The sequence below is a fragment of the Ranitomeya imitator genome, chromosome 3, assembly GCF_032444005.1.
Source record: "Ranitomeya imitator isolate aRanImi1 chromosome 3, aRanImi1.pri, whole genome shotgun sequence".
NCBI classification, from domain to species: Eukaryota; Metazoa; Chordata; class Amphibia; order Anura; family Dendrobatidae; genus Ranitomeya; species Ranitomeya imitator.
In genome coordinates, this window is record NC_091284.1 from 329,314,725 (window position 1) to 329,331,041 (window position 16,317).

The 16,317-nt window shown below is 46.9% G+C and overlaps 1 protein-coding gene across 2 annotated transcripts in view; it reads right to left on the reverse strand.

Moving 5' to 3' along the window:
- Positions 1 to 8,304, reverse strand: part of PHACTR4 (phosphatase and actin regulator 4) — a 121,554-nt gene extending 113,250 nt beyond the window's left edge. Inside the window, exon 1 of one of the 2 annotated variants that reach the window (XM_069756710.1) lies at positions 8,094 to 8,304. In XM_069756710.1, the coding sequence (XP_069612811.1) occupies positions 8,094 to 8,193 (100 nt within the window). In that variant the 5' untranslated portion in view covers positions 8,194 to 8,304. The remainder of the gene's footprint in view (positions 1 to 8,093) is intronic. The other variant, XM_069756711.1, reaches the window with a different exon arrangement.
- Positions 8,305 to 16,317: the final 8,013 nt, after the last annotated feature.

Below are 16,317 nucleotides of genomic sequence, written 5' to 3' on the forward strand. Positions count from 1 at the left end.
TTTTTTTTTTTTTTTTTTCACAAAAAATTTACTTTGGAACCAATTTTTTTTAATTTTTACAAGGGTATCAGGAGAAAATGGACCACAAAAGTTGTTGTGCAATTTGTCCTGAGTACGCCGATACCCCATATGTGGGGGAAAGCCACTGTTTGGGCGCACGGCAGAGCTCAGAAGGGAAGGAGCGCCATTTGACTTTTTGAACAGGTTGGAAATCAAACTTGGTTGGAATCAATGGTGGCGCCATGTCGCGTTTGGAGACCCCCTAATGTACCTAAACAGTGGAATCCCCCCAATTCTAACCCTAACCCCAACATTAACCCCAAACCCACTTTAGCCAAACTCTAACCCTAATGGAAAAATGGAAATATTTTTTATTTTATTATTTTTACCTAACTAATGGGGTGATAAAGGGAGGTTTGATTTACTATTATTTTTAATTTTGATCACTGTGATAGGGTCTATTACTGTGATAATGACACTATTTCTCTCTCCTCTGATGTGCAGTTATACCGCTAAAGGCGATCGCAATACCAGGGTCTGTAAAAAACGACACAAATCATGTTCTCTGGGGTCTCAGCAACCCCCGGTACTATCACAGGTATGAGTGCTATTTGTTTGCTTCGGTAAGCTAAACCGCCGACTCCACTGCACTGTCTCACTACTGAGCATGTATATAAAATGCAGCACCAACAATGCCTCGCTACTGAGCATGTGCATAAGGTGCAGAACCAGCACTGCCTCGCTACTGAGCATGTACATAAAGTGCAGCACCGCCTCGCTACTGAGCATGTGCATAAGGTGCAGAACTAGCACTGCCTCACTACTGAGCATGTACATAAGGTGCAGCACCAGCACTGCCTCACTACTGAGCATGTACATAAAGTGCAGCACCAGCACTGCCTCACTACCGAGCATGTACATAAAGTGCAGCACCAGCACTGCCTCGCTACTGAGCATGTACATAAAGTGCAGCACAGCACTGCCTCACTACTGAGCATGTACATAAGGTGCAGCACCAGCACTGCCTCACTACTGAGCATGTACATAAAGTACAGCACCAGCACTGCCTCACTACTGAGCATGTACATAAGGTGCAGCACCAGCACTGCCTTACTACTGAGCATGTACATAAAGTACAGCACCAGCACTGCCTCACTACTGAGCATGTACATAAGGTGCAGCACCAGCGCTGCCTCACTACTGAGCATGTACATAAAGTGCAGCACCAGCCCTGCCTCACTACTGAGCATGTACATAAAGTGCAGCACAGCACTGCCTCACTACTGAGCATGTATATAAAGTGCAGCACAGCACTGCCTCACTACTGAGCATGTATATAAAGTGCAGCACAGCACTGCCTCACTACTGAGCATGTACATAAGGTGCAGCACCAGCGCTGCCTCACTACTGAGCATGTACATAAAGTGCAGCACAGCACTGCCTCACTACTGAGCATGTACATAAAGTGCAGCACCAACACTGCCTCACTACTGAGCATGTACATAAAGTGCAGCACCAGCACTGCCTCACTACTGAGCATGTATATAAAGTGCAGCACCAGCACTGTCTTACTACTGAGCATGTACATAAAGTACAGCACCAGCACTGTCTTACTACTGAGCATGTACATAAAGTGGAGCACCAGCACTGCCTCACTACTGAGCATGTACATAAAGTACAGCACCAGCACTGCCTCACTACTGAGCATGTACATAAGGTGCAGCACCAGCACTGGTCACTACTGAGCATGTACATAAAGTGGAGCACCAGCACTGCCTCACTACTGAGCATGTACATAAGGTGCAGCACCAGCACTGCCTCACTACTGAGCATGTACATAAGGTGCAGCACCAGCACTGCCTCACTACTGAGCATGTACATAAAGTACAGCACCAGCACTGCCTCACTACTGAGCATGTACATAAGGTGCAGCACCAGCACTGCCTTACTACTGAGCATGTACATAAAGTACAGCACCAGCACTGCCTCACTACTGAGCATGTACATAAGGTGCAGCACCAGCGCTGCCTCACTACTGAGCATGTACATAAAGTGCAGCACCAGCCCTGCCTCACTACTGAGCATGTACATAAGGTGCAGCACCAGCACTGCCTTACTACTGAGCATGTACATAAAGTACAGCACCAGCGCTGCCTCACTACTGAGCATGTACATAAGGTGCAGCACCAGCACTGCCTCACTACTGAGCATGTACATAAGGTGCAGCACCAGCGCTGCCTCACTACTGAGCATGTACATAAAGTGCAGCACCAACAGATTTATCTCAATTAAAAGCCCAAATCCTTAGATCAGGAACAGAACAGACATTTATAGGACATTTTATAACTTTCCCAAATTATTATGGAAACATTTACGGCACTAACTGCACTGAACTACTGTACCCAATTTATTATATATTTTAGGAGTCAGTCCACCAAAATGGACACCGACCCAGGCTCCATAGTGCTGCTAAACAGAAGTCTATACATAGCTGTGATCATGTAAAGTGAGTCTGATTAACCTGATATAAAGCTCAACTGTTTTAATAATTTTTTTCTGACATTCTCTGCAATTTCAGTGCATCTTTCAATTGAATTGAACAGATGGGCAACATTAATGTGAAAAAAGCTATGAAATGATTCTTCTTGGCAAACCTGGCATTTGAACAGGCGTGTGTTCAAAATTAGATGTTCGAATGAAAGTGCAGAGATTTGTAGATCATACTTTGCTTATATGAGCATAAAAGTTCAGGATCTGCAGCAGTAAAACACATAATTATACTGTAAGAACAGGAAAAGCGTGATACAAAGCGAAACGGCCGTCATCTGCTTTATCAGGTTTGCATGCAAAATATATGGCTTTCTAGGTTCATAGAGGTTATCCCAGACCGATCTGAGTTGGTTGTTTGCAGACGCACATTATGTTAAAGCACCACTTCAGAGGGGTTTTTATTGCAGTGCTGGAGTGGTGTCACTAATGTAAGCTCACTGTCCCTAGTCTCATACTTACCAGCTGTCGTGTCCAGCTCTTTCTGGCGCCACAGCAGCTGGTGCCCAGCCGGACGGCTCCACTGTTTGCTGGGCGATCCGGAACTCACTACTCAATGTACGTCAATGAGAGCCAGAATGAAGCCAATAGACTTGCATTGAGAGCTTGTGATAGTTAGCCCCGACTTCAGGTCAGTGAGGCGTTGAGGTCACAAGATGGCGGCATAGGAACCGAGGCGTCGGCGGGTAAGTATAATAATACTAGGGTCAGTGAACTTACATTAGTAGTGCCTTAAGATTTATATAAATGGTATATTCACTCATGCGGAGGTGTGGATTATAACTGCACACATTAAGCACTTGCAGCAGATTTTTCTGTACCAAAAACCAAGAGTGTTGGCAGGGAAAAACGCAGTGTCAAATAAGTGCTTATTTCCCACCTTTACTTTAATGAGTGAAAAACACTGCAAAAACACAAACAATTGACATGATTGAAAGAAATACATTGATGGCTCAAGTTCGTAAAAAAGAAAATAAGCAGCATGTGCATGAGATTTCAGAAATCTCACTTTGCTGGTACTATAAAGTGCGGCATTCTTCTACCCTTGAAAAACGCATAGCAAAAATGCAGAGTGTGAACATGCCCTATAAGTTATTTTGTATTCATAAGTTGTATTGTTCATGACGGACATCTGCACTCTGTAGAAAAAGTACGGTATGTGGTCAATTTACAAACCATAGGCCTCATTCAGATGTCCGTTTTTATCTCATACTAGATGGTGGCCCGATTCTAATGCATCAGGTATTCTAGAATATGTATGAAGTATATAGCACAGCCCACGCAGTATATAACACAGCCCACGCAGTATACTGCACAGCCCACGCAGTATATAACACAGTCCACGCAGTATATAACACAACCCACGCAGTATATAACACAGCCCACGCAGTATATAACACAGCCCACGCAGTATATAACACATCGAAGTAGTATATAACACAGGCCACGCAGTACCACACATAGGCAGCATCAATAGTAAGGGTACCGTCACACTATAACATTTCGATCGCTACGACGGTACGATTCGTGACGTTCCAGCGATATCGTTACGATATCGCTGTGTCTGACACGCAGCAGCGATCAGGGATCCTGCTGAGAATCGTACGTCGTAGCAGATCGTTTAGAACTTTCTTTCATCGCTGGATCTCCCGCTGTCATCGCTAGATCGGTGTGTGTGACACCGATCTAGCGATCTAGCGATGCGATCCAGCGATGCGTTCACTTGTAACCAGGGTAAACATCGGGTAACTAAGCGCAGGACCGCGCTTAGTTACCCGATGTTTACCCTGGTTACAAGCGTTAAACTAAAAAAAAACAAACAGCACATACTTACATTCTGGTGTCCGTCAGGTCCCTTGCCGTCTGCTTCCCGCACTGTGACTGCCGGCCGTAAAGTGAAAGCAGAGCACAGCGGCTGTGCTTTCACTTTCACTTTACGGCCGGCAGTCACTGAGTGCGGGAAGCAGAGACTGCAAGGGACTTGACGGACACCAGAATGTAAGTATGTGCTGTTTTTTTTTTTTTAGTTTAACGCTTGTAACCAGGGTAAACATCGGGTAACTAAGCGCGGTCCTGCGCTTAGTTACCCGATGTTTACCCTGGTTACCCAGGGACCTCGGCATCGTGGGTCGCTGGAGAGCTGTCTGTGTGACAGCTCCCCAGCGACCACACTACGATTTACCTACGATCACGGCCAGGTCATATCGCTGGTCGTGATCGTAGGTAAATCGTATAGTGTGACGGTACCCTAAAAAGTGAAGCGGTGTTGAACTCCCGCCACCACTCAGCGACCAGGGATTTCCGTTACGGAAGTTACAGACAAACAGACGGAAGTACCGCTTAGACAATTATATTTATAGATGTGAGGAAAAAAATGGGCTAATTTTCATCGGTATCAGATCTTTAAGGCTTCTTTCACACTTCCGTTTTTACAATCTGCACAGGATTCGTCAAAATGTTGAAAAGACTGATCCTGTGCAGATTGTAAAAAATGGGTGCACTGGGCCCGTCTTTCTGACGGACCCGTCGAGGCTATGTGCACCTGTTGTGTACACAACACAAACCAGGTTAAAAAAAAACAAAACGCAGTATTCTCACCTACCGGCGTCCCACGCAGCGATGCTCGTGGCAGCAAGCGTTCCTAGTAATACATTGCAAAATCTCGCGAGAAGAACGCTAGCAGCCGGGAGCATCGGTGACGCTGCGCGGGGCATGTGTAGGTGAGAATATTGCGTTTATTTTTTAAATTATTTTTAACATTATGTCTTGTTACTATTGATGCTGCATAGGCAACATCAATAGTAAAAAGAGAAAGAGAGCGAGCGAGAGAGAATTTCCCTAACGGGAAATTCTTCCTCGCATGCTCAGTTTGAAAAGACAGGACTCGTCGCTGGATTCCTACTTTTCACAGTCAGCGACGCATCCTGCGCCCATAGGCTTCCATTGTAGCCAATGACGGGCAGCGCAGGATGCGTCGCTGACTGATTTTCCGACCTGCAGAAAAAACGTTCCTCTGAACGTTTTCTCTGCCCGACGGACCGTTTTTTTACGCAGGATCCAGTGCACAATGGAAGGCTATCCGTCACAATCCGTCGCTAATACAAGTCTATGGGAAAAACAGGATCCTGCATTCTCAAAACTCGACGGATTGTGACGGAAGCTGAAAAAAGGAAGTGTGAAAGAGGCCTAATCAGTGCTTGCTCAGTTTATCCATATTTACAATCAGTGATTTAATTCTCTCATATGTTAGAAAAAAATAAAAATTGGTAAGCTTCTCCTAGCCATTTCAATGCTAAATGGACGGCACATCCATAACCTTTTACTGATTTTCATGAACCAACAGACACTTATGATAGACTAGATGGTGGCCCGATTCTAACGCATCAGGTATTCTAGAATATGCATGTCCACGTAGTATATTGCCCAGCCGCGTAGTATATTGCCCAGACGCGTATGTAACAGGTTAAAAAAGACTTAAAATAAAAAATAAACATATACTCACCTTCAGAAGGGCTCCTTGTAGTCCTGGCGCCTGTGTGCGGTGCACTCGGCAGCTTCCGGTCCCAGGGTTGGTATGAGCGCAGGACCTGTGATGACGTCGCGGTCACATGACCGTGACGTCATGGAAGGTCCATCTCGCATAGCATCCTTGGCACCGGAGCCTGCCGCTTGCACTGCCGAGGAAAACGCGCACGTCGGAGGGTGAGAATAACGTTTTTTGTTTTTTTTTATTATTATTATTATTTGTAACATTAGATCGTTTTACTATTGATGCTGCATACGCATCATCAATAGTAAAAAGTTGGTCACACAGGGTTAATAGCTGCGTTAATGGAGTGCATTACACCGCAGCATAGCGGGGTCCATTAACGCTGCCATTAACCCTGTGTGAGGGCTGACTGGAGGGGAGTATGGAGCGGGCACTGACTGCGGGGAGGAAGGAGCGGCCATGTTGCCGCCGGACTGTGCCCGTCGCTGATTGGTCGTGGCAATGGTCGTGGGCGTTTTGCCACAACCAATCAGCGACTTGGATTTCCATGACAGACAGAGGCCGCGACCAATGAATATCCGTGAAAGAAAGAAAGAGACACAGAAAGACGGACAAAAAGACGGAAGTGACCCTTGGACAATTATATAGTAGATTTTTATACCAGGGTTTTTATTAAAGGGAACCTGTCACCCCCAAAATCGAAGGTGAGCTAAGCCCACCGGCATCAGGGGCTTATCTACAGCATTCTGTTGAGGGCAGAGCAAAGTACTGCAGTGCGCAGATGCCGGTGAATGGTCAGAGAGGCCCGGCGCCTGCGCACTGCAGTACTATGCTCTGCCCTCAACAGGGCAGACAAAGTACGCCTGCGCCGGAGCTGCGGCAGGAAGACAAGAAGCGGACGTCATCGTATGAAGATAGGAGGCACCGGACCACGACACCCATCAGACCCAGACCGCAGCGGGACCGCCACTGGGTGAGTATAATCTAACCTGTTTTTATCATCTTTCAGGATACATCGGGGGCTTATCTACAGCATTACAGAATGCATTAGGCTAGGTTCACATTGCGTTAGTGCAATCTGTTTAGCGGATACGCTAACGGAATGCGCTAACGCAATGTCCAAAAAGGGATTGTTTGGCGATCCCACTAGCGCAGATGCCCGATCTGCGCTAGCGAAGAACGGACCCTGAAGGCTAGGTTCACATTGCGTTAGTGGGTGCCCGCTAACGGAATCCGTTACATGGCGCAATTGTCGCAATTAACGCTATGTAACGGATCAGTTAGCGCACCCATTGACCGCAATGTGCTAATGGATCGCTAACGCATCGTTAACGTATTCCATTTTTGGCACACGTCAGCGATGTCCCGTTATTTTCGGACTGACCTCGAACGCTGCTTGCAGCGTTCAGGGTCCGTTCTTCGCTAGCGCAGATCGGGCATCTGCGCTAGCGGGATCGCCAAACGCAATCCCTTTTTGGACATTGCGTTAGCGTATCCGCTAAACAGATTGCACTAACGCAATGTGAACCTAGCCTAACGCTGCAAGCAGCGTTCGAGGTCCGTCCGAAAATAACGGGACATCGCTGACGCATGCCAAAAATGGCATACGTTAGCGATGCGTTAGCACATTGCGGTCAATGGTGCCCTAACGGATCCGTTACATAGCGTTAATTGTGACAATTGCGCCATGTAACGGATTCCGTTAGCGGACACCCACTACCGCAATGTGAACCCAGCATTACAGAATGCTGTAGATAAGCCCCTGATGGCGGTGGCCGCCGCTCATCTTCAATTTTGGGGGTGACAGGTTCCCTTTAAGGTCAAAATAGGCTAGGTCATGAAGGGGTTAAGCTGCTAATCCGCACAGAGTAAAGTAAGTCCCTCAGGTCACACATAGCATAGCAGTAACGCTCCCATATTAAAGAAAGGCACAGAACACGCCCTGCATACAGCACGTACAAATGATGGCAAGTTGCTGGCGAGCTGCCACAGCCCGGCAGGTAGGTAAGCGGGCGACAGAACAAGGGAGCATGGACCAGTGACCACACACACTCACCAGCCGGCGCGTCCGGGGCCAGCTCCTCGCTCTCCAGCCGTCCCTCTCTGTCTCTCTCGCCGCTTTCTCCGCGTCCTGGGGCTCTCTCTGTCTCTGACATCACAGGAAGTCCTACCTGTCCTGAGCAGCAATTACCGGAAGCTCGGGATGAATTCCACGCAGGGTCTCACGGGAGTTGTAGTATTTGTGTGACGAGATTCTACAATGCGATGTGATCGGCCGACTGCACATGGGCCTGTCCTACGAACCTGCGAGGAGAAAGCAGTCAGTTATCAGAGGTGTTTTATCCCACCGGCCCGCGTGTAACCTGTGCCCTCAGTGTACGCTCCCTGCTGGGTATGGCCGCTGTGACCTGCGCCCCTGGGATATCCCATTTTCTCCATAGAAATAACTGTTGTAACTGACCAGCATCTGGGGTGAATGAGGGACACCCGACCTTCCCACTCCTAACAGTATCAATCCTCCCATCTATCACTGGCGGTCCTCCCATCTCCTATTACTGTCAGTAGTCCCATCTATCACTGGCGGTCCACCCATCTCCTATCACTGTCAGTCCTACCATCTATCACTGGCGGTCCTCCCATCTCCTATCACTGTCAGTCCTACCATCTATCACTGGCGGTCCTCCCATCTCCTATCACTGTCAGTCCTCCCATCTATCACTGTCAGTCCTCCCATCTACCACTGGCGGTCCTCCCATCTCCTATCACTGTCGGTCCTCCCATCTCCTATCACTTGCGGTCCTCCCATCTCCTATCACTGTCAGTAGTCCCATCTATCACTGGCGGTCCACCCATCTCCTATCACTGTCGGTCCTACCATCTATCACTGGCGGTCCTCCCATCTCTTATCACTGTCAGTCCTCCCATCTACCACTGGCGGTCCTCCCATCTCCTATCACTGTCAGTCCTCCCATCTATCACTGTCAGTCCTCCCATCTACCACTGGCGGTCCTCCCATCTCCTATCACTGTCGGTCCTCCCATCTCCTATCACTTGCGGTCCTCCCATCTCCTATCACTGTCAGTCCTCCCATCTACCACTGGCGGTCCTCCCATCTCCTATCACTGTCAGTCCTCCCATCTATCACTGTCAGTCCTCCCATCTACCACTGGCGGTCCTCCCATCTCCTATCACTGTCAGTCCTCCCATCTACCACTGGCGGTCCTCCCATCTCCTATCACTGTCGGTCCTCCCATCTCCTATCACTGGCAGTCCTCCCATCTCCTATCACTGGTGGTCCTCCCATCTCCTATCACTGGCGGTCCTACCATCTCCTATCACTATCAGTCCGCCCCACTCCTATCACTGTTGGTCCTCCCATCTATCACTATCAGTCCGCCCCACTCCTATCACTGTCGGTCCTCCCATCTCCTATCACTGTCGGTCCTCCCATCTCCTATCACTGGTGGTCCTCCCATCTCCTATCATTGTCCGTCCTCCCCACTCCTATCACTGTCGGTCCTCCCATCTCCTATCACTGGCGGTCCTCCCATCTCCTATCATTGTCCGTCCTCTCCACTCCTATCACTGTCGGTCCTCCCATCTCCTATCACTGTCGGTCCTCCCATCTCCTATCACTGGCGGTCCTCCCATCTCCTATCACTGTCAGTCCTCCCATCTCCTATCACTATCAGTCCTCCCCACTCCTATCACTGTCGGTCCTCCCATCTATCACTATCAGTCCGCCCACTCCTATCACTGTAGGTCGTCCCATCTCCTATCACTGGCGGTCCTCCCATCTCCTATCATTGTCTGTCCTCTCCACTCCTATCACTGTCGGTCCTCCCTTCTCCTATCACTGTCGGTCCTCCCATCTCCTATCACTGTCGGTCCTCCCATCTCCTATCACTGTCGGTCCTCCCATCTCCTATCACTGTCGGTCCTCCCATCTCCTATCACTGTCAGTCCTCCCATCTCCTATCACTGTCGGTCCTCCCATCTCCTATCACTATCAGTCCTTCCACTCCTATCACTGTGGACCGCCCCCTATACAGGGAGAGTTAGGGGCAGGCCCGTGAGGGACTATCGCCTCGGATGCTGGGGAAAACAGTACGGATAAGGACCAAAGAAGACGTGGGACCAGGAGAGACACCGGACAAGCGAGATAGGTAGAGACACGGCACTGAGGACAGGAGTACAGAGATGCAGGACTGTATAGACAGAGGCTGTAGAGACACAGGACTGTAAAGGAGCAGGATTGCTATGATAGGTGGCTCATGGGACAGGACTACAGAGAGCCAGGGAAGAAAAGACACAGAGACACAGAACTGGCGATACAGGGAGAGCAGGAGCACTGGAACGCAGAGACCCAGAGAGGCAGAGACACAGGTATGGCCCTGGAAGAAACATAGAGAACCAGGGTCAGGAGAAACAGGGACTACTCAGAAGTAGCGAGGGGCTAAGAACACTTGCAACCACAAATGATCTACAGGCATAGAGGAAAGGACGGGAGGAGCTTACATACCGGCGCGACGCAGCACTTCCGGGTGAAGGTCCTCCAAGACGATTGAGAGGACAAGAAGGAGCGCGAACAGGAAGATAAAAGGTGCGCACGCGCAGTGCTGAATCTGGTGCGTGCGTGCGCCCGACGAGCAGGAGTGGCCGGGAGCGAGCGCAGAGAGGAGGACACCGCAGGAGAGGAGGCGTGCCGGAACGCCGAAGACAGGTGAGTATGACAGGGCGCGGGAGGCGATAGCGGCATGACAGTACTCCCATCCTTACACCCCCCTCCTTTCTTAAGGCTGGAAAGAAACCTAGCTAAAATACGAGGAGCCTGAATGTTTTCCCGAGGCTCCCAGGACCTCTCCTCAGGACCGAAACCCTTCCAGTCCACCAAAAACAAAGTTCTTCCCCTACGTTTTTTCATAGCCAAAATATCCTTAATCTCGAAGACATTATCCGCAGATATAGGGGAAGGAGAAGACAAGGTCGAGGCATGAAACTGATTGAAAACTACAGGTTTAAAGGGACTCTGTCACCTGAATTTGGAGGGAACAATCTTCAGCCATGGAGGCGGGGTTTTCGGGTGTTTGATTCACCCTTTCCTTACCCGCTGGCTGCATGCTGGCTGCAATATTGGATTGAAGTTCATTCTCTGTCCTCCGTAGTACACGCCTGCACAAGGAAATCTTGTTTTCTCGTGACATATTGTACTTCATGATAGTGGTAAAATTTCTTTGATATTACCTGCGTTTATTTGTGAAAAAAATGGAAATTTGGCGAAAATTTTGCAATTTTCCAACTTTGAGTTTTTGAGCAATTATATCACACAAAATACTTAATAAGTAACATTTCCCACATGTCTACTTTACATCAGCACAATTTTGGAACCAACATTTATTTTTTGTTAGGGAGTTATAAGGGTTAAAAGTTGACCAGCAATTTCTCATTTTTACAACACCATTTTTTTTTAGGGACCACATTTCATTTGAAGTCATTTTGAGGGGTCTATGTGATAGAAAATACCCAAGTGTGACACCATTCTAAAAACTGCACCCCTCAAGGTGCTCAAAACCACATTCAAGAAGTTTATTAACCCTTCAGGTATTTCACAGGAATTTTTGGAATATTTAAATAAAAATTAACATTTAACTTTTTGTCACAAAAAATTTACTTCAGCTCCAATTTCTTTTATTTTTACCAAGGGTAACAGGAGAAAATGGACCCAAAAAAGTTGTTGTACAATTTGTCCTGAGTATGCTGATACCCCATATGTGGAGGTAAACCACTGTTTGGGCGCATGATAGAGCTCGGAAGGGAAGGAGCGCCATTTGACTTTTCAATGCAAAATTGACTGGAATTGAGATGGGACGCCATGTTGCATTTGGAGAGCCCCTGATGTGCCTAAACATTGAAACCCCCCACAAGTGACACCATTTTGGAAAGTAGACCCCCTAAGGAATTTCTCTAGATGTGTGGTGAGCACTTTGACCCATTAAGTGATTTGCAGAAGTTTATAATGCAGAGCCGTAAAAATAAAAACTCATATTTTTCACAAAAATGATCTTTTCGCCCCCAATTATTTATTTTCCCAAGGGTAAGAAAAGAAATTGGACCCCAAAAGTTGTTGTACAATTTGTCCTGAGTACGCTGATACCCCATATGTGGGGGTAAACCACTGTTTGGGCGCATGGGAGAGCTCGGAAGAGAAGGAGCGCCGTTTGACTTTTCAATCCAAAATTGACAGGAATTGAGATGGGATGCCATGTTGCGTTTGGAGAGCCACTGATGTGCCTAAACATTGAAACCCCCCACAAATGACACCATTTTGGAAAGTAGGCCCCCTGAGGAACTTATCTAGATGTGTGGTGAGCACTTTGACCCATTAAGTGATTCACAGAAGTTTATAATGCAGAGCCGTACAAATAAATCATATTTTTTCACAAAAATGATCTTTTCGCCCCCAATTTTTTATTTTCCCAAGGGTAAGAGAAGAAATTGGACCCCAAAAGTTGTCCAATTTGTCCTGAGTACGCTGATACCCCATGTGTAGGGGGGAACCACCGTTGAGCGCATGGCAGAGCTCGGAAGGGAAGGAGCGTCATTTGGAATGCAGACTTAGATGGATTGGTCTGCAGGCGTCACATTGCGTTTGCAGAGACCCTAATGTACCTAAACAGTAGAAACCCCCCACAAGTGACCCCATAGTGGAAACTAGACCCCCCCAAGGAACTTATCTAGATGTGTTGTGAGAACTTTCAACCAAGTGTTTCACTACAGTTTATAACTCAGAGCCGTGAAAATAAAAAAATCTTTTTTTTCCCCACAAAAATTATATTTTAGCCGCCAGTTTTGTATTTTCCCAAGGGTAACAGGAGAAATTGGACCCCAAAAGTTGTTGTCCAATTTGTCCTGAGTACGCTGTTACCCATATGTGGGGATAAACCCCTGTTTGGGCACACTGGAGAGCTCGGAAGGGAAAGAGCACCGTTTTACTTTTTCAACGCAGAGTTGGCTGGAATTGAGATCGGACGCCATGTGGCGTTTGGAGAGCCCCTGATGTGCCTAAACAGTGGAAACCCCTCAATTATAACTGAAACCCTAATCCAAACACATCCCTACCCCTAATCTCAATTGTAACCCTAAACACACCCCTAACCCTGACACACCCCTAACCCTAATCCCAACCCTATTCCCAACCGTAAATGTAATCCAAACCCTAACTTTAGCCCCAACCCTAACCCTAACTTTAGCCCCAACCCTAACTGTAGCCTTAACCCTAGCCACAACCCTAAACCTAGCCCTAACCCTAACCCTAGCTCTAACCTTAGCCCTAACCCTAATTAGAAAATGGAAATAAATACATTTTTTTATTTTTTTATGTTTCCCTAACTAAAGGGTGATGAAGGGGGTTTTAATTTACTTTTATAGCGGGTTTTTTAGCGGATTTTTATGATTGGCAGCCGTCACACACTAACATGCGCTTTTTATTGCAAAAAATATTTTTTGCGTTACCACATTTTGAGACCTATAATTTTTCCACATTTTGGTCCACATAGTCATGTGAGGTCTTGATGTTTGTGGGACGAGTTGACGTTTATGTTGGTAACATTTTTGGGCATGTGACCTTTTTTGATCGCATTTGATTCCGATTTTTGTGAGGCAGAATGACCAAAAACCAGCTATTCATGAATTTCTTTTGGGAGGGGGGGGGGGCGTTTATACCGTTCCACGTTTGGTTATATGGATAAAGCAGTTTTATTCTGCGGGTCAGCACGATTACAGCGATACCTCATTTAGATTATTTTTTATGTTTTGGCACTTTTATACGATAAAAACTATTTTATAGAAAAAAGAATTGTTTTTGCATCGCTTTATTCTGAGAGCTATACCTTTTTTATTTTTTTGCTGATGATGCTGTATGGCGGCTCGTTTTTTGCGGGACAAGATGACGTTTTCAGCGGTACCATGGTTATTTATATCCATCTTTTTGATCGCGTGTTATTCCACTGTTTGTTCGGCGATATGATAATGAAGCGTTTTTTGCCTCGTTTTTTTTTACGGTGTTCACTGAAGGGGTTAACTAGTGGGCCAGTTTTATAGGTTGGGTCGTTACGGACGCGGTGATACTAAATATGTGTACTTTTACTGTTTTTTTTTTTTTTAGATAAAGAAATGTATTTATGAGAACAATATTTTTTTTTCTCTTTATTTAGGGATTTATTTTTTTTTACACAGTTAAAACCTTTTTTTTTAACTTTTTTACTTTGTCCCAGGGGGGACATCACTGTATAGTGACAGATCGCTGATCTCACACTTTGCAGAGCACTGTGTCACATCAGCAATCTGACGTGCACTGCTTCTGGCTTACCAGCACTTGCTCTGAGCAGGCACTTGGTAAGCCACCTCCCTGCAGGACCCGGAAGTATCCCCACGGCCATTTTGGATCCGGGGCCTGCAGGGAGGAGACGCTCGGTACAAGGTGAGCACATCGCCTTGTACCGATCGTCTCAGGAAAGCACGCAGGGAGCCCCCTCCCTGCGCGATGCTTCCCTATACGGCACTGCTATCATGTTTGATCACAGTGTGCCGGGGGTTAATGTGCCTGGAGCGGTCCGTGATAGTCAGCTGACACCCGGCCGATCGCATATGATGTACTATCCCGTCACTGGGAACTAAGTCCCAGGTCATCTTGACGGGATAGTGCGTCATATGGGATTAAGGGGTTAAAAAAGACATCAACAAACTGGAGCAAGTTCAGAGAAGAGCGACCAGAATGGTGACCGGTCTGCAAGCCTTGTCCTATGAGGAACGTTTACAGGATTTGGGAATGTTTAGCTTGCAAAAAAGAAGACTGAGAGGAGACTTAATAGCTGTCTACAAATATCTCAAGGGCTGTCACATTGTAGAAGGATCATCTTTATTCTCATTTGCACAAGGAAAGCTAGAAGCAATGGGATGAAACTGAATGGGAGGAGACACAGATTAGATATTAGAAAAAAACTTTTTGACAGGGTGATCAGTGAGTGGAACAGGCTGCCATGAGAGGTGGTGAGTTCTCCTTCAATGGAAACCTTCAAACAGAGGCTGGACAGACATCTGTCTGGGATGATTTGGTGAATCCTGCTTTGAGCAGGGGGGGTGGACCAGATGACCCAGGAGGTCCCTGCCAACTCTTAACATTCTATGATCCTATAACCTATTGAATGCTGCACCTTGTATAACACTGGTCCGAGTGCGGTCCGTTTTTTTCATAAGCAGCAGTCGGACGAAAACACGGTTGTATGAATGAGCCCTAAGAATAATGTGGCTGCTTGTAATTTTCCGCTGTCCACCCACTGCCAGATCATTACCAATGTGTATAAAGTGTTTCCCTGAACTTCTAGTAGATATCAGAGACTAGAATATTTCGGATGTGCTGCTGTTACCTACATATACAGGGGCAGCCACAGATTGGCACAGGGGTGTTATGCCCTGCTGGTGAAGCTTGCACTAGTAGCCGTGGGGAGTTGGCTAGAAATCAAGGTTTAAATATATTCCAAGCGTTAATTTTCTGGTCTCGCAGCGCTCCTATTCGCCGGCACAGGTTCTCTGTATGCTGTTTCATGGGGTATACATGACAACACTGTACAGTATTCAGGGGACTGGCTTAGGTATGCTCCGCCATAAGTGAGTAAGCCCTTCATCACCTTACAGGCTAAGGCTGTGTTCACACGATGAGATTTAGGGGAGTTTTTCATGTTGCAGTTGGAGACGAGGGGGTACTGTTATTATGAGGGGCACTATTACCATATGTAGCCAATGCTAAGCCAATTTGCTCAGTGTTTGGCTGCAGCGGTGATGTGAGCAGCCGATGTGACCTAGCCTCACTACTGGACTTGTTATTGAGGGTGAATACTGAATTTTCATTACATGACAGGCAATGTTTGGGATCCACTGTTCAATTGTGGAAAACTTCACAAGTTTTTTCACCCTGCCTCTTGAAAAACCCCTGCTCGCTATGGATAGTAAAATAATACTATATTCTTTGTTAAGGCAAAGATGTACACGAAACATTGTAATACATATGTATTACACCAGAGAAGCTCTGCTGTGCCAGTAATTGCCAGCATGCTCAATACTCACAGTTCGCTTTCATATACATGTAGCTCTGTATGGCTTGAAAGATTTAGCAAAATAAACTGCCCAGTGTCCCAGGGATAGATTTCAGGAAATCACATTAGATAGTAGGCACCTTGTCTCCCAGGATGTCTCGTCTCTGTGGATCCTGTAGCGTTTAGGCT